Source organism: Esox lucius, chromosome 10 (genome assembly GCF_011004845.1).
Source record: "Esox lucius isolate fEsoLuc1 chromosome 10, fEsoLuc1.pri, whole genome shotgun sequence".
Taxonomy (NCBI): domain Eukaryota; kingdom Metazoa; phylum Chordata; class Actinopteri; order Esociformes; family Esocidae; genus Esox; species Esox lucius.
The window spans coordinates 5,148,329-5,167,577 of NC_047578.1; the positions used below are offsets into that span (position 1 = coordinate 5,148,329).

General features: G+C 45.9%; 1 protein-coding gene across 2 annotated transcripts in view; it reads left to right on the forward strand.

The window, feature by feature from the left end:
- Positions 1-19,249, forward strand: part of calcr (calcitonin receptor) — a 54,520-nt gene that overhangs the window by 19,824 nt on the left and 15,447 nt on the right. For both annotated transcript variants that reach the window (XM_010891515.5, XM_020050040.3), the window contains exons 2-8: positions 10,468-10,533; positions 12,603-12,762; positions 13,842-13,949; positions 16,965-17,068; positions 17,585-17,738; positions 18,209-18,319; positions 18,782-18,894. In XM_010891515.5, the coding sequence (XP_010889817.1) occupies positions 10,489-10,533; positions 12,603-12,762; positions 13,842-13,949; positions 16,965-17,068; positions 17,585-17,738; positions 18,209-18,319; positions 18,782-18,894 (795 nt within the window). In that variant the 5' untranslated portion in view covers positions 10,468-10,488. The remainder of the gene's footprint in view (positions 1-10,467; positions 10,534-12,602; positions 12,763-13,841; positions 13,950-16,964; positions 17,069-17,584; positions 17,739-18,208; positions 18,320-18,781; positions 18,895-19,249) is intronic.

Consider the following 19,249-nt stretch of genomic DNA (forward strand, 5'->3'; position numbering starts at 1 on the left):
AAGAAAATATTCCCAGATTGCTGAATGACAGATAGTGAAGAAAATATTCCCAGATTGCTGAATGACAGATAGTGAAGAAAATATTCCCAGATTGCTGAATGACAGATAGTGAAGAAAATATTCCCAGATTGCTGAATGACAGATAGTGAAGAAAATATTCCCAGATTGCTGAATGACAGATAGTGAAGAAAATATTCCCAGATTGCTGAATGACAGATAGTGAAGAAAATATTCCCAGATTGCTGAATGACAGATAGTGAAGAAAATATTCCCAGATTGCTGAATGACAGATAGTGAGGAAGAAATGTCTAGATAACTTCAAAACATCCTCTTTGTCCTGACAATCACACTGGTGTAAATCATCCTCTTTGTCCTGAAAATCACAATGGTGTAAATCATCCTCTTTGTCCTGACAATCACATTGGTGTAAATCATCCTCTTTGTCCTGACAATCACACTGGTGTAAATCATCCTCTTTGTCCTGACAATCTCACTGGTGTAAATTATCCTCTTTGTCCTGACAATCACACTGGTGTAAATCATCCTCTTTGTCCTGACAATCACACTGGTGTAAATCATCCTCTTTGTCCTGACAATCACACTGGTGTAAATCATCCTCTTTGTCCTGACAATCACACTGGTGTAAATCATCCTCTTTGTCCTGACAATCACACTGGTGTAAATCATCCTCGGTGTGATTGTCAGGACGAAGAGGATGAATTACACCGGTGTAAATCAGTGTGCAAAGACCTTAGAGCAACAATTGACTACGTCTCTGTCTATGATGGGACCTTCCTCCCTGTTTAGTGTATGACTTCTGGCCATGGTTCTGATGAGTAACTACTGCACTTAATAGGGAATAGTGTGCTATTTGGGAATCTGCTCAGCTTTATCAGTAAAATGAGTGTCAGTGAATATAAGTGTCAGTTATTACTACTTTAAATATGCAGCACGTTGTTACACTGAATTTATAATATGCTCAGTATGCATAATTCTATAAACAATATGCATACTTCTATAAAAAAATAAATAATTGGCAAACATTTTCCCTGCCTTAAATAGTGATCCTTTTCCGGATCACAAGCATTTCAAACTGCTTTTTGGAAAACATCCATCCATCCATCCATCTTCTTCCGCTTATCCGGGGCCGGGTCGCGGGGGCAGCAGTCTAAGCAGGGATGCCCAGACTTCCCTCTCCCCAGACACTTCCTCTAGCTCTTCCGGGGGGACACCGAGGCGTTCCCAGGCCAGCCGGGAGACATAGTCCCTCCAGCGTGTCCTAGGTCTTCCCCGGGGTCTCCTCCCGGTGGGACGGGACCGGAACACCTTCCCAGGAAGGCGTTCCGGAGGCATCCGAAAAAGATGCCCAAGCCACCTCAGCTGACCCCTCTCGATGTGGAGGAGCAGTGGCTCTACTCTGAGCTCCTCCCGGGTGACCGAGCTTCTCACCCTATCTCTAAGGGATCGCCCAGCCACCCTGCGGAGAAAACTCATTTCGGCCGCCTGTATCCGGGATCTTGTCCTTTCGGTCATGACCCAAAGCTCATGACCATAGGTGAGAGTAGGAACGTAGATTGACTGGTAAATCGAGAGCTTCGCCTTGCGGCTCAGCTCTTTCTTCACCACGACAGACCGATACATCGACTGCATTACTGCAGAAGCTGCACCGATCCGTCTGTCAATCTCCCGTTCCATCCTTCCCTCACTCGTGAACAAGACCCCTAGATACTTAAACTCCTCCACTTGAGGCAGGCACTCTCCACCAACCTGAAGTGGGCAAGCCACCCTTTTCCGACTGAGGACCATGGCCTCGGATTTGGAGGTACTGATTTTCATCCCCACCGCTTCACACTCGGCTGCAAACCGTCCCAGTGCATGCTGAAGGTCCTGGTTAGAAGGGGCCAACACGACAACATCATCTGCAAAGAGCAGAGACGAAATCGTGTGGTCCCCAAACCTGACACCCTCCGGCCCCTGGCTGCGCCTAGAAATTCTGTCCATAAAAATTACAAACAGAACCGGTGACAAAGGGCAGCCCTGCCGGAGTCCAACATGCACTGGGAACAAGTCTGACTTACTGCCGGCAATGCGGACCAAGCTCCTGCTTCGGTTGTATAGGGACCTGACAGCCCTTAGCAAAGGACCCAGGACCCCATATTCCCCAAGCACCCTCCACAAGATGCCGCGAGGTACACAGTCGAATGCCTTCTCCAAATCCACAAAACACATGTGGATTGGTTGGGCAAACTCCCATGAACCCTCCAACACCCCGTAGAGGGTATAGAGCTGGTCCAGTGTTCCACGGCCCGGACGAAAACCACACTGTTCCTCCTGAATCCGAGGTTCTACTATCGGCCGTATTCTCCTCTCCAGAACCCTGGCATAGACTTTCCCGGGCAGGCTGAGAAGTGTGATCCCCCTATAGTTGGAACACACCCTCCGGTCCCCCTTCTTAAAAAGAGGGACCACCACCCCGGTCTGCCATCCCAGAGGCACTGTCCCCGACCGCCACGCGATGTTGCACAGGCGTGTCAACCAAGACAGCCCCACAACATCCAGAGACTTGAGGTACTCAGGGCGGATCTCATCCACCCCCGGTGCCTTGCCACCGAGGAGTTTCTTGACCACCTCAGTGACTTCAGCCCGGGTGATGGACGAGTCCACCTCTGAGCCCTCATCCTCTGCTTCCTCAATGGAAGAAGTGACAGCGGGATTGAGGAGATCCTCGAAGTACTCCTTCCACCGCCCAACGACATCCTCAGTTGAGGTCAACAGCTGCCCACCTCTACTGTAAACAGCGTTGGTAGGGCACTGTTTCCCTCTCCTGAGGCGCCGGATGGTTTGCCAGAATCTCTTCGAGGCCAGCCGATAGTCCTTCTCCATGGCCTCACCGAACTCCTCCCAGGCCTGAGTTTTTGCCTCCACAACCACCCGGGCTGCAGCCCGCTTGGCCTGTCGGTACCCGTCAGCTGCCTCAGGAGTCCCACAAGCCAACCAGGCCTGATAGGACTCCTTCTTCAGCTTGACGGCATCCCTTACTTCCGGTGTCCACCACCGGGTTCGGGGATTGCCGCCTCGACAGGCACCGGAGACCTTACGGCCACAGCTCCGAGCGGCCGCTTCGACAATGGCGGTGGAGAACATGGTCCACTCGGACTCAATATCTCCAACCTCCCTCGGGATCCAGTCGAAGCTCTGCCGGAGGTGGGAGTTAAAGATCTCTCTGACAGGAGACTCGGCCAGACGTTCCCAGCAGACCCTTACAGTACGCTTGGGCCTGCCGAGTCTGTCCAGCTTCCTCCCCCGCCATCGGATCCAACTCACCACCAGGTGGTGATCAGTTGACAGCTCCGCCCCTCTCTTCACCCGAGTGTCCAACACATACGGCCGCAGGTCAGATGAGACGACAACAAAGTCAATCATCGACCTGCGGCCTAGGGTGTCCTGGTGCCACGTGCACTGATGGACACCCTTATGCTTGAACATGGTGTTCGTTATGGACAAACTGTGACTAGCACAGAAGTCCAATAACTGAACACCACTCGGGTTCAGATCAGGGGGGCCGTTCCTCCCAATCACGCCCCTCCAGGTGTCACTGTCGTTGCCCACGTGGGCGTTGAAGTCCCCCAGTAGAACAATAGAGTCCCCAGTCGGAGCACTTTCCAGCACCCCTCCCAGAGACTCCAAGAAGGTCGGGTACTCTGCACTGCCGTTCGGCCCGTAGGCACAAACAACAGTGAGAGACCTATCCCCGACCCGTAGGCGCAGGGAAACGACCCTCTCGTTCACCGGGGTAAACTCCAACACATGGCGGCAGAGCTGGGGAGCTATGAGCAAACCCACACCAGCCCGCCGCCTCTCACCATGGGCAACTCCAGAGTGGTGAAGAGTCCATCCTCTCTCAAGGAGTGTGGTTCCAGAGCCCAAGCCGTGCGTAGAGGTGATCCCGACTACCTCTAATCGGAACCTCTCAACCTCACGCACTAACTCAGGCTCCTTCCCCGCCAGCGAGGTGACATTCCACGTCCCTAGAGCCAGTTTCCGTGTCCAGAGATCGGGTTGTCTAGGCCCCTGCCTTCGACTGCCGCCCGATCCTCTTTGCACCGGCCCCTTATGGTCCCTCCTGTGGGTGGTGAGCCCACGGGAGGGCGGCCCCACGTCACCCGTTCGGGCTGAGCCCGGCCGGGCCCCATGGGGGAAGGCCCGGCCACCAGGCGCTCGCATTCGAGCCCCAACCCCGGGCCTGGCTCCGGGGTGGGGCCCCGGCTGCGCCATACCGGGCGACGTCACGGTACTCAAAATTTTATTCTTCATTAAGGGGTTTGGAAAACATTGGATGGAAAAAGCGGACTCATTTTGAGGAATTGCCTCACTCTAAATGGTTTTGCTTAAGTTTCTATCCTCATAGCAGACAGTGGCGAGTAAGGTATCTCTCTGCTTTGATTCATAAGTCTTACAAAGACCCACAAGTATGATGTCAAATTCAAAGTATTGAGGGAGGAAATGCTTGTTGATTCACAGCAGACGCCCTGACCAACATAAAACCTCTGTTGTGAATCACTCAACCCAAAGCTGCCCATAAAGGCCCCGGGCTCCAAAACACAGACCAACTCCTGTCCTGTTAAAAACTAAATATTAAGGATTTTATTTTTCATTTTTCCTCATCGTAGATTTCAGTTTGTTTTTCAATTGAATTTTTCACATTATATGTCACATTAAAAGTGGAAAAAGTTCTGACATGATTTATCTTTGTCTTATTCTTTTACATCACAGAAACCTGGCATTTTAAAAGGGGTGTGTAGACTTTTTATATCCACTGTATTTCTGAATATTTTTATCCAAGCTGCTATTTACATTAACATTTGGTTGGAAAAGTTTCTTCTTATTTCTTTTCTTCTTTGTCTAGGCATGTTTTGTCTTACAACTCACAGTTAAAAAATGAAGATTTTTTTCATATCCAACCCAAGATGTGTAATATCGTCCTTATAAATATCCACACGCGTCAGCACATTTACAAATCAAATTAACCGTTCTGAATGATACTCCGGTAAATTAAAAAAGTAAAAGGTAGACAGGCTGAGTTTAAAATACACTACACAGCTGAAGTTCACCACAACCGCTTTCTGACTGTCAGAGCGAGATTTAGATGAAACATCTCTTGTCCAGAGAGAACAGCCGAACAAGCCACGCTCTCAATCACATTCAAATGGTTTGGGCCCATAAACCTACAAAAGAAAGCTCTAATCTGCTGTGCTTGATTGCTGACAGTTACAGTTTTCCCTCAGAATGTTGCTGAGGCTCAGATTTCTCTGTGGTAATTCGTCTTCCTCCTGTACTAGATTACATCTGAAGTGACCTGAACAACAAACAGGTGAGCTGAGCTGCAATGATGTGTCATATTAAACATTTCAATCTGAAATACATATGCAAAAGTCCTTTACAAACCTCCTCCGTGAATGCAGATACATAGATGCATATACATATAGGCATGTATCTGTCACAAAGCTCAATTGATACACTAAAGCCAACCACTCTATATGTAAAAAATACACACTTGCTGAGCTTGTTATTATCTTGTCTCCTCCATACAAAACTCCCTGAACATACTGCTTCCTACAAGGTCCCATGTAGAAATAAAATCACTACAAGAGAGGAGGATGAAGGGAGAGAGAGGGCTGAGGGAGGGAGGAAGAGAGAGGGGTGGGTTGAGGGAGAGAGAGGGAAGGGCATGGAGGGAGAGGTGTGAGGGAGGGAGGAAGAGAGAGGGGTGAGGGAGGGAGGGGGAAGGGCAGGGAGGGAGGGAGGGGGTGGGTTGAGGGAGAGAGAGGTGTGGGGGAGGGAGGAAGAGAGAGGGGTGAGGGAGGGAGAGAGAGGTGTGGGGGGGGAGGAAGAGAGAGGGGTGAGGGAGGGAGGGAGAGGTGTGGGGGAGGGAGGACGAGGGGTTGTGATAAAGCCAGGTAAGGCGTGTACATTCCCTCACTAGACCAGGAGTAATTATTTCATAGCGGAACTGGATTGGATGAATTCAAAAAAATATTTTTCTGAAGAGGAGAGTTACAGAATAAAATGCCCCATATAATGCCGCATTCATTCTCATTCGCATTCAGTTATTGCCCTGGAGCACTGCCTCCTTCAGCCTGAACCAAATGTGTTGATGTTTTCGTTCAGGGATGTATATATACAGTTTCCAAAAGCTGGACCGCGATGAGCTCTTCAGGCCTAAACAAGTCCTCACATTTCTGAAACCAATCTACTAGCCCGAAAGCCTTGCTAATCTCTGTGAAGTTATTCTGGAGAGGTCCTTAACCCTCTGTAGTGTGAGTACTCACAGTGGCACTTGATTCAAAACACCATCCCATCCCCAGCCATGTGCCTGGGATGCGCTACCACTGCATTAAAAATGTCCTCCCCTCTAGTCTAGTGGCCTGTTGTTCTGTATGAAATGCCCAGACAGAGACCCATGTCAGGGCTCATATACCCCATCTCTACATAACACTTGTCAGCCCACTGGTAGCCTACATACATCTTTTTGTAGAGCCAGACTAGGCAACCAGATTGAGACACATTTCATAATTTAGCTGAGTGACCGGTGATTTTAATGGCTTTTCTTACCTAAAGACGAAGCTCATAAATATATACCATATATATGCACCGATCAGCGATAACATTATGAAAAAAATACATAAACATTTATATACACAGTATATACAGTCTTGTTTAACTGCTGGAAAGTTGGTAAAGTGTCCAAATAAGTAAAAATAAAGAAGACAACTTTCCCAGGGGTGTAATTACTTTTTTACAGACAATATATTTTTAGATTCCAGATATCTCCTAGATAGAAGAGAAACATGTCTACACTGTAGTCAAATACAGTCTGTGGTTTAGCCTACAAGGCTGGGGTTAACTACCTAATGTGTGCCCATTACAGTGAATGTAGAACAGAAGACGAGCTATGTCTTTCATTAAGACTGAGTGGGTAATACTTTTTAAACTCATCGTGAAAAAAAATACTGTGACGAGATAAAAAGCTGAAGAAATCCAGAGAGATGGAGCGAGGTGAGGAGAGAGGGGGGAGAGAGACGAGAGACAGAGAGAGGGGGGAGAGAGACGAGAGACAGAGAGAGGGGGGAGAGAGACGAGAGGGGCGTAGATAGTTACCCACACACATATACAGGAAGTGGGTCACCATAATGTTGTATCTCCGTCTCCCTTCAGATGAAGCTCAGACACTTGATCACTGTTGACCATATTTGGCTCCAAATTCACTTATATGTCACGTTTTAGTGTATCATGCCACCAGAATTGATGCTGACTGGGCCCGTCATTCGTTTTGTTGAAATTTCTGTAATTTTAGCAAAGTTCCTTCTTTAATGCTTACCACGTCTTCTCTAATGCTGTCTGAGGATGGCCGGGGGGGGGGGGGGGGTGGGTAGATTTGTGTGTCCCAAAACCTAATTTAACCTTCGTTCGGGTCAAAAATGTCACACTAAATAGGGAACAAGGTGGTATTTGGGATATACTCAAAGAACCCAAAAAAGAAAACAGTCTCTCCACGGCTCGTTCGCTGACTAGTGTTTATGGTTTCTTCGTGGTTTCGCAGACCCAGAACCCTCCATGATCTGTCTTGCTCTGCTGCTGTCAGTGGATTTATGTCGTTGTTGGTGGGACTTTGATACATTTTTAAGGCAAGTTCCTTGTGGTAAACTGACTGTGCACTGCATTTCCTTGCAATGAAGGTCAGTTTCTCTCTACAGTCCTAACAGGTAAAAGTGCCCCCAAATCAGTCTTGGGGAGTAACAAATAGACAGATTTTCTTTTAGATACAGAAATAATGTCTTGTTGGATGACCTTTGTGTTCAGAAAGGTGGCGAGTATGGTTGAAATGACACCTTGCAAGTTTGATGTTATTAATAACATTGACCGTCAGTATTGTGATACCGTAAATCAAATGTGTCTTCAACAGCTGAAGTCCTTATCCTCCATGATAACTCCTTCATTTGCTGTTATGTTCAGTTAAAAAAAAAAAATAGCATTTTAAATCAATGCGTCCAAGTCACATTTATGAAAAACAACGGGTATTTATTCAATTTGAAATGACTACAAATCCGACAGGCATTACAGCTACAGTAGCCTGTATTAGCATTTATATGGAGGTAGAAATAAATGGGTTAGAAACATTCAACCCTCATTAAAATACAACATCCATTTATTTCTATCTAGAATCTAAAATTGATTTATCTTGCCGTCTAGTTGGCAAAATTCCTTGTCCTCTTCCAATGCATTTTAATTGAATAGTAATGTCAAAGTAATCTCAAAGTAATGTCATAGGGTCGCGTTAATCCCAAATTTCACGAGACTGATTAGATTGAATGAATAGTTATTGTAACGGATTACATTGTCCGGGAAATACTGCAGCGTCACATTCAAATATCCAGAACTTTCTTCAGAATGGCCATTCAATGAGAATTGTTCCAAATAACTGCCTGTGCCCATCATTTCCTGTCCTGTAAATGTCAGGCATAGTACAGTTTTAGAGGTGCTCCTTCGCAGTATATCTTACGGCCGTCATATACCAGGATCAGGGTGAAGGTCAGTGATCAAACAGCCAGTTACAGAGCACTCACCAATCTCCAGCCGACTCCGTTTTCCTCTTTTACATGGCTAGCTGCCACGGAAACACACACAGATTTTTCCACATCGTCCCACATATCCGCGTGTCTTCCCGAGCGCCGTTTCACCGGCAGTAGAATGGCAAAAAGCCGTGCCAAGCGCCTTGGTCCTCAACGTGGCACTGCACCCAGCCATCTGGCAGGGGTAAAAGAGCTGGCGTGAAAAAACAGAACCAGGCCTAAACTGGCTGTGCTCGGCAGGAGATCAATGGAATGGTGCTCAGTTTGAGTGTTTTTGACTCATGCTGATCTGTGCTGCAGTGAGTTCTGTAGGGTACTGAGGACGGGTTGTTCTCCAGGCCCTGTTTTTGCTTAAAATAAGCATACTCTTATGGGATTATAATGTATGAATAATGTTCAGAGAGGGCTTATATAGTTTATTAAGTACCACATTACATTAATGAATCAAGGTAACGAATAAAGCGTTTAAATTATTGCTGAACCTGTGCATCTCACCTATCCCTTTCTCGTAACCCCGGTCTGACCGCCAAAGCCGGTGTCGATGGCATGTTCGCTGTATCTACAGCTGTGTCTAACTTCCTGGAGCTCCAGTGAGGTGCGGTAATCTAACAGCGAGGTCCAGACAGTTCCACAGCAGGGTGGTGGGGGCTTGCGGTGGGGGCTCGCGGGGCCAAAGTGATGCCGTAGTTTGAGAGGCAAAGCTAAGGCTCATGGATGGGGGCCATGCTGCTGGTGCAATAGAACCAACTGTTTTGGTATTTTTGTCTTGTCCGCCTCAATCGATCGCTTGCTGTCTTTTCCGAACACCCGTGCACACTCATACAAACACACACACACACACACACATACACACACACACACACACACTCATACAAACACACACACACACACACACACATACAAACACACACACACACACACACTCATACAAACACACACATACACACACATACACACACAAACACACACTGCCGCTTGACACAGGAGAGCTTCGGCAAATCAATGCGGAAACATCTCCTCTGTAGCCTGTATTTTATTCAGGATGAATTTGTTTCGTGGCGCATGCAGACCAATGCTATGATCTCATAGAGTTATGGCATATTGTGAGGCAATAGCATTTGGTTAATGTGTCGGTTGTCCGATGCCCCTGTCAATGTAATTCCATTTGCCTGACCTTTTCGTAGTCTTCCTGACGCAACTAGGAATTTGTCTGTACATCTGAGGCCCAATTCAAAACATTTAATTAAGTTTTTGCCTGACATTTTCGTAGTTATTCTTACTAAACCAGGAATTCTTCCACATGATTATATAGGCCTACGATGTTATTTAACGCATTTATGTATTATTATTTATTCACATTTATTAAAAAGCACAATATTTCCTTCCGCCATTCTTGAAACATAAGTGATTTATGTTTCAAGAATAACCACAGCAGATGTACGCTGCAATAGTCAATTTTACAAACACAACACGTCACGTAAACAAGAGGGGGAATTTGCTTTGTTCGAGGAAAAATTCGTAAAAAGCTGAGGTCTAGGAACTTGCTCAGGTGCATGCCAGTGGCGCCCCCTCCAGGTCCACGCCAGCAGCGCCCCCTCCAGGTCCACGTTAGCAAAGTCGAAAATGTGTTGACTTACGCGTTGACGCGTTCACGTGTTCACGTGTTTACACATAGTATGCATTTGCGTGCATATGGGCCACTGATCTTTAGAGATTGCGCTAACCAATGAGGCTGCCTTATTGTAATGAGTTAAAACAACCTGTTTCTCGGTTTACCCAGTTTTCCACTAGAAAAACTAATGTTGGCTTGACATGCTTCTGCTTTTCTCCTCCACAGATTTTGGTTGGACTTGACAGTATGTGGTTAAGAAGCTCCCATTGGCTGTTGGTGTCTGTCCTGGTGGTGAGTGCACCTTTAGCTTCCGATAAAGAAATAATTGTTGGTAGATCACTTTCATGCCGTGTTTGGCAATGTTTTACAGTTTACTAGATTTGTGATTGAAATGTGTTTCAAATTACGATGAATTATGGCAAAGTCCAAGAACACTTTAACCCTGCTGCTTTTCAAGGCTTAGTGTAAATCAGAGATGTTAATTTGATGTTGCTTACCAAACCAGTGATTAATAATGGGTTTGGTTTGGCAAGTAAAAGCATGGGTGACCTCAAATAGAAGCCTCAAGGTCTTTGAGTCATGATGCTGAAGCACTGCAGATACTGTCAATGAGTGGCAGAAGTGGTTGGCTGTGTTTGTGTGTGATGGTGTGTGTATTTGAATTTGTGCGCACGCGCGTGGGTGTGTGTGTGTGTGTCTGTGTGTGTGTACATGCAAAACAAAGTACTGCTTTTTATGTGTAAAAAGCAGTGTATTTGAAGTGTATTCTTTTGGAACCAATGTTTTTATACTTTATTATACAAAAGGGTATTGTAAGTACTATTTAAAATAGAAGTAAGGATACTTCAGTGTGTTAAAATTTACTATAAGTACTTATACAGTATTACATGAAAAGCGTAGTCAATTCATACTCAAACTGATCAATTTCTCAAATGGTCATGATGAGCATGCCTTCATTTTCTTTCACGACGATTCTGAAGTAACTCTCTTATTTCAGCCGGATGAACGGAGGATCGGACAGGGGCGTGATTATCTGTACACTCGCTGTCTGATAGAGAGGGAACCATTTAGTTTTTTCGTACGGTGGAACCTTTCAAACTGACATTGGTGGTGGCCTGGTGGTCGTATGTATGACGTCATTTACTTCAGTGTTTGGAGTGACATCATATGTACGGCTGCTAAACTGCTACATGGGACATCATGGATGTTTGGAAAACCCTCTCAGGACGAGCAGGGGGGGGACGGGGGATGGGGGGCCTTCTTAGTATGGTATTGTTAGCGAGGTATGCCTTGAACTGTCAGGTAAGCCTAATGTACTGTTTCCCTCAAGATGGAAAAGAGTGCTTCAAAAGTTCAATGAGGAGAGGATGAAAGTAATAAAAAACTGAGAGGAGGGTTTAGGGGGGAGATGGAGGGAGGTGGGGAATGGAGAGGGGGGGGTGCGGGGTGGATGGGAGTTGTTTACGTGCAAGTCTCTCTGAGCTATTGTGTTAGTACTCATGTAGAATTAATTAAAGTGTCAAAGCTGAGAGAGAGCGAGAGAACGAGAGAGGATGAGAGACACTTGGGAGAGAGAGAGAACAGTGGAGGTTGAGAGAGAAAAGTCCTTGGGTATTGAGTGGCTTAATTCTCAGTAGAAATATTAGGGGGGGGGGGGGGTGAGTCATAATCACAATGACGCACTGGACACGGATACTAAATGAATGTTGATTCCCTTCTCATCTTTGTGTGGCTTTGGAGACCAGACAGGCTTTTATGGTTTTTAAGCTTATTTTTCTAATCACACAACAGGAAAACAGGCCTCAGAGGTGTACTCAACCCATTCACATGAACAGTCCACTCATTTCCTTTTATGTGGAGTGCCTGCTATTTGTCCTGAACCACACAGAAGTTCTCAGATAGATTTTACTGTGTGGAGGAACACACAAATGAGTCAGTCAAGGTTTCAGAGCTGTAACGATTAAATATTGTTGCGCTCGAACATTTGCAATCACTTCAGTGCACACTTCAAGTACAGCATTGTGGAGCTCACTCGAGATAAACGGACAACACACCATGTGAGCGTGTTGCTGTTAGCGTGAAATCACCACGCGTGTGTAAATTGTTGATAAATAGCTGTCACAGTACCAATGGTAAACCATAGAAATATAATTACCCATCCCAGGACCGTCACGGGTCAAGACCATTGAAAGGCGACGATGCCAGTATTGACACGACACAACACAGCTGAATTCATCTCTTGGCAACTGAGTGTCAAGGCAGAGCAACTTAAGCGCAGCCTCCACAGTCATCACTACCCAGCCACGCTCTTTTCAGCAGCTCTGTTGTGGTAAGATGAAGTGGTTATTGTTCCTTCGCAGAGTGGAGCCGTCACCAGGGAGTCCGGCCCTGCATCCACCAGCCCCGGCGCGTCTCTAAGTCCAGTCCTGACCGTAATGGAAGACGAGAGGCGGACCGCGACAGAGGGTCAATACAAATGCCTTGAACTGTTGAGCCAGGACCAGCAGCACAACAAAACAGGTGAAGCCCGAGTCACTCATTCAAATGAAAAAAATAAAAAATTGATACGCCAATCCCAGATTGCCCGCTTTAATCTAATGACACTACTTACAGGGAGAATTGGATCCGATTACTGGAGCTATTTGAGAAAGCACTGGTGTTGTGACCTCTGTTATAATGTATTAGTGAGTCTTCGTGGATGGACGTGTACTCAGTCCTCCACTGTCCTAAACTGAGGTCATGCAAATGCTCGTCCCCGGACTTCAGTTCAGTGACATAGGCCTGAGAAGTACAATAGCATAATTATTCTCAATCGAAGGATCATCTTTTCTCGAATGCAACGTTTCTGAGGCACTCTGCTGAATGACTGAAATGTAAATCAAAGACGTTCATCGTTTACGCACATGGCTGAGAAATCCGGAGGCTGTCTACAGTGGAGTGAATGATCAGGTAACTATGTACCTATTGGCCAGTTATTAGGTACACCTGCCTGTTCAGGAACACAGATCAATCCTACCGACAGTGACTCACAGGGCCTGCTATGCAGAGCAGGCAGCAAGGCATTCTGTCACTGCTAGATTAAATGTTAGAACGAGTGAAACACGTGACCTGACTGACTTGTGAGTACGATCTGATTGACTGTGATTGGAACGCACGTTCGTCTCGGAAACAGCTGCCACGCTGGTCCCACCCCTGTTCTGCACGAACAGGATGAAACAACTCCAAAGGGCATGAGATAAATGCTGGGAAACTGTGGAGTGGAAAAAGAATTCCTTGATCTGATGAATCCCCGGTTCAGTTGACTCGTGGCCTGAACAGTCCCCAGATCTCAACTCAGCCAAGAATCTTTGCGGAGAAATGAAACGGCCACCTACAGTATTAATGTACTGACGTGTGATCTCCAGCAAATGTGCGGTGCCATCATGCTGGCTTCGCGGGAACCCACCTTTGGAAGGTGTCTCTGACACCGCGTTAGGTACATCCTCAAAGAAATGTGGGCGTCTGCCCTGGTGGCAAATGGGTCCAAGTCGGTAGTAAATGGGTGTATCTGATAAGCTTGCCACTGAGCGTACTTTTGAAAGTCTTTCTCCCTGATGCAGGTGCGTTCTGTAGCCGTATGTGGGATGGTTTGCTATGTTGGGACGAGACTCCGGTTGGATCCTATGCTACACAGAGCTGCCCAGGACACCATGGCGTGGATACCTCCGGTAAGACCACGCGATGACAAATGAAACGAATAAGCCGGGCCACAGGAAACAAATAAGCCGGACCACAGGAGAAAGGCTTGATTATAGGCATGGTGGAGGTAAATTGAGGCTCTTCTTGCCAGTAGACTCAATAAGAATGATGATAGAGCCCCCAAGTTCTGACCAGTAATGACCAGCGTTTTAGATCATAATGAAGAGCCAGGTTGTATATACCGTGTGGACCAGGTCCAAGATCAGTGGTTAAAGGTGCCGATCTACTGAAGGACCTCCCCACGTAACCTTATTCAATGGGATCTACAAAAGCTAAACTAATTGCTGTTCAGGAGTTCTCCTCTGGGATGCTTTTTGAATGCGGGCCTTGATCTTACCAGTTTTCCACTGACACTACTTGTGCATTGGGAGCAACTGATATAATAAAGTGTTCTGTGCTGTCTGTAATTAGTTGAATGACAAGGAGCTGGCTGTCAGTGTAATGGAATGTAGCGAAGCGTGAACCAGTAATGAGAACCAACAGAGCTACTCTTAAAGAGGCTATTCATAGTTCAAACAACAACATGAAGGACCGACGGTTAACTGTTTTGGGAAACGTAAAATGGTTTTGGGAAACAATATATGAAATGCAGAACACTGTGAGAGAATAAGGCTTTGAGGCAATATGTTAGGATGTGTTTTTGTCAGGTTTTTGTTTGTCTAGTAGATGAAAATAGACCTTCAGTCGGTTATACAAAGAAAGTGAAAAACTGCTACAGTGCTACAATAATTTACATTTGTCCACAACTGTAAATTATTGGGAAAAAAAACATGAAAACATTATAATGTAGAGCCCAATCTTATTTAACATTTAACTATGGCCTCTACAGTTGATTCTCCAGTGCAGAGCCCAACTACTGCCTCTACATTTAATTATTCAATGCAGAGCCAAACTATGGCCTCTACAGTTGATTCTCCAGTGCAGAGCCCAGCTACTGCCTCTACAGTTGATTCTCCAGTGCAGAGCCCAACTACTGCCTCTACATTTAATTATCCAGTGCAGAGCCCAACTACTGCCTCTACATTTAATTATCCAATGCAGAGCCAAACTATGGCCTCTACAGTTGATTCTCCAGTGCAGAGCCCAGCTACTGCCTCTACAGTTGATTCTCCAGTGCAGAGCCCAACTACTGCCTCTACATTTAATTATCCAGTGCAGAGCCCAACTACTGTCTCTACATTTAATTATCCAATGCAGAGCCAAACTATGGCCTCTACAGTTGATTCTCCAGTGCAGAGCCCAACTACTGCCTCTACATTTAATTATCCAATGCAGAGCCAAACTATGGCCTCTACAGTTGATTCTCCAGTGCAGAGCCCAGCTACTGCCTCTACAGTTGATTCTCCAGTGCAGAGCCCAACTACTGCCTCTACATTTAATTATCCAGTGCAGAGCCCAACTACTGTCTCTACATTTAATTATCCAATGCAGAGCCAAACTATGGCCTCTACAGTTGATTCTCCTGTGCAGAGCCCAACTACTGCCTCTACATTTAATTATCCAATGCAGAGCCAAACTATGGCCTCTACAGTTGATTCTCCAGTGCAGAGCCCAGCTACTGCCTCTACAGTTGATTCTCCAGTGCAGAGCCCAACTACTGCCTCTACATTTAATTATCTAGTGCAGAGCCCAACTACTGTCTCTACATTTAATTATCCAATGCAGAGCCAAACTATGGCCTCTACAGTTGATTCTCCAGTGCAGAGCCCAGCTACTGCCTCTACATTTAATTATCCAATGCAGAGCCAAACTATGGCCTCTACAGTTGATTCTCCAGTGCAGAGCCCAGCTACTGCCTCTACAGTTGATTCTCCAGTGCAGAGCCCAACTACTGCCTCTACATTTAATTATCCAGTGCAGAGCCCAACTACTGTCTCTACATTTAATTATCCAATGCAGAGCCAAACTATGGCCTCTACAGTTGATTCTCCAGTGCAGAGCCCAACTACTGCCTCTACATTTAATTATCCAATGCAGAGCCAAACTATGGCCTCTACAGTTGATTCTCCAGTGCAGAGCCCAGCTACTGCCTCTACAGTTGATTCTCCAGTGCAGAGCCCAACTACTGCCTCTACATTTAATTATCCAGTGCAGAGCCCAACTACTGCCTCTACATTTAATTATCCAATGCAGAGCCAAACTATGGCCTCTACAGTTGATTCTCCAGTGCAGAGCCCAGCTACTGCCTCTACATTTAATTATCCAGTGCAGAGCCCAACTACTGTCTCTACAGTTGATTTTCCAGTGCAGAGCCAAACTACGGCCTCTACAGTTGATTCTCCAGTGCAGAGCCCAGCTACTGCCTCTACATTTAATTATCCAGTACAGAGCCCAACTACTGCCTCTACATTATATTATCCAGTGCAGAGCCCAACTACTTCCTCTACAGTTGATTCTCCAGTGCAGAGCCCAACTACTGCCTCTACAGTTGATTCTCCAGTGCAGAGCCCAACTACTTCCTCTGCCTCTACATTTAATTATCCAGTGCAGAGCCCAACTACTGCCTCTACATTTAATTATCCAGTGCAGAGCCCAACTATGGCCTCTACAGTTGATTATCCAGTGCAGAGCCCAGCTACTGCCTCTACAGTTGATTCTCCAGTGCAGAGCCCAACCACTGCCTCTACATTTAATTATCCAGTGCAGAGCCCAACTACTGCCTCTACATTATATTATCCAGTGCAGAGCCCAACTACTTCCTCTACAGTTGATTCTCCAGTGCAGAGCCCAACTACTGCCTCTACAGTTGATTCTCCAGTGCAGAGCCCAAATAATGCCTCTACAGTTGATTCTCCAGTGCAGAGCCCAACTACTGCCTCTACAGTTGATTCTCCAGTGCATTCAGAATGCATGCAGTAACACGTGTGGCTTCATGTCCATCCATTATTATCTGATGGATTCAGCTAGTGCCAAGTCCCCATTAGTCACCGCCGAAATGATTTCTATAACAATTACCGTGGACATTTATTTAATTTGTTTTACAGGAAAAGTGTCAAAATATTGTGATGAATCTGGTAATTGGGTCCAAAGTCCTTCCATTAATACGACCTGGTCCAACTGCCTGACGCTCTCCAAGGACAGATTAAAGGTAAACAGAGATTGATTTGTATGCAGTTGATTAATGGACAAAACAGTGCCTGGGTTCGTCTGGAACCGGAAATGTTTCTCAAAATAGTGACATATTTTGTGTATAATCCACACTACTTTAGACCAGATCCCTGGTCCAGAATAGTGCACCTGAATATGCTTTCAAGGCAGAAGGAAGCAGCTACATGTACAGTCAGACTGGTCCTGTTCTGTTGAGTTGTTGGGTCTGTTATGTTCGCTGTTTATGATTCCATTAATAATTTAAACTGGAATCAGGAGTTTTTCTGAATGTATTCGCCCGATAAGGAATAACACTATATGTCGTCTGTGAGGTTTTCAGCTTGTGTCTGATTTAAATGTGGAATGATTCTTATGCTTCTATGACACAGTGATTTGTCATTTTTTATTATCACTGCTGCTATTCTGATATCTTTTTTGCATCCTGCTTGGTTATGAACAGGAGACCTGATGTTGAATATGTTGAATATGTTTTGTTACGTGTTGTCTGCCCCGGAAGGTGAGTCTGGTGGAACCTGCATCTCTCGTGCCTACTTTGGAGATTCCCTTCAGCCCCCGGGTAAACCAAGACGAGGAGACGAGGAAGAAGATTATTGACAGTCAATACAAATGCTTTGAGAAGATGAACAGAGACCTGCCTTATAACAAATCAGGTAGTGATACTTACAGGGCACCACAAGTAGAAATGACATCCCATAGATACCAACACTTTTCTGCTGTAAATAAGAAGTGGTTCTTAATCAGTTGGCCTCATTACATAACAGAGCCCAATTGAGACAGTGGAGTGTGACCAAGTGATCCATGTACGGTTGGGTTCATCAAGCTAGGCAGTGTAATTAGTCCTCATCAGTGTGTTATCTCTGGTTGTTTGTGATCTCTGGTTGTGTGTTATCTCTGGTTGTGTGTTGTCTCCGGTTGTTTGTTATCTCGGGTTGTGTCTTTTCTCTGGCTGTGTGTTCTCTCTTGTTTTGTGTTATCGATGGTTGTGTGTTGTCTCTGGTCGTGTATTATCTCTGGCTGTGTGTTGTCTCTGGTTATGTGTTATCTCTGGTTGTGTGTTGTAACTGGTTGTGTGTTATCTCTGGTTGTGTATTATCTCTGGTTGTCTTTCATGGTTCTGCAGGCCTGTACTGTAACCGGACCTGGGACGGGTGGCTGTGTTGGGAGGACACACCTGCAGGCACAGTGAGCTGGCAGAACTGCCCTAACTATTTCCAGGACTTTGATTCAACTGGTGAGGCCTGGCTACAGTGGCCATTATACAGTACGCAGTGGCCTGCTTCTGAATCATTTACCACTGACTTTCCTGGGTCTTTTCAAGTCATACATTTTCGTGACTTGTCTGGTCAAAAGATTTATTGGGGAGGAGCAAATAAATGGTGGGCTGGCGGTGTGAATGCACCCCTTTTTGTTTTCCCTGTTAATGAATCATGTGTTTACTTTAGCTGCATGCCAGCAGTAAAGAAACAAGCCCTGGTTGGCCTGATGTTCCAGTGCTGACTGGTAATAAATGTATCACTGTGGAACTTGTCTGCTAGAATTGCAAAAATCCACTGCATTTCATTAATTATTCATAGCCTTAAGTGGTTGCGATGCGTAGTGACACGTGCAGTTAAAATATTTACAGATTTTCCGTTTAAGCGTTACAGGTGTTTCAAAGTGTGAGCTATTAGTCATACTTGCATTCTTTTGTCAGAAAAAGCTACAAAGATCTGTACTGAATCGGGACAGTGGTTCCGGCACCCAGACACCAACCGGACGTGGTCCAACTACACCCTCTGTAACTACCACACTACGGGCAAACTGAAGGTACATTTTTTTCATGCACGGATCCATTGGTTCCCTGTACGCTGAGGACATTTTAAACGTACACCTGATCCCATTTTACCATCACGTTATGTTTGAATTAGGTACAGCGGGTTCTCTAGTGCAGCGATTTTCAAACCTCTCCTCGCGGAACCCCCCCCCCCCGACGTTCAATATCTTAGCTGTAGCCCTGAAGTAGCACACCAGGTTCGCTAAACAAGGCCTTGAGTGTTAGCTGACAGGTTGAATCAGGTGGACTAGCTCAGGAGTAGTTAAAAATCACGGAGCGGCTGGGGTTCCTAGAGGAAGGGGTTCCCAGAGGAAGGGGTTCCTAGAGGAAGGGGTTCCTAGAGGAAGG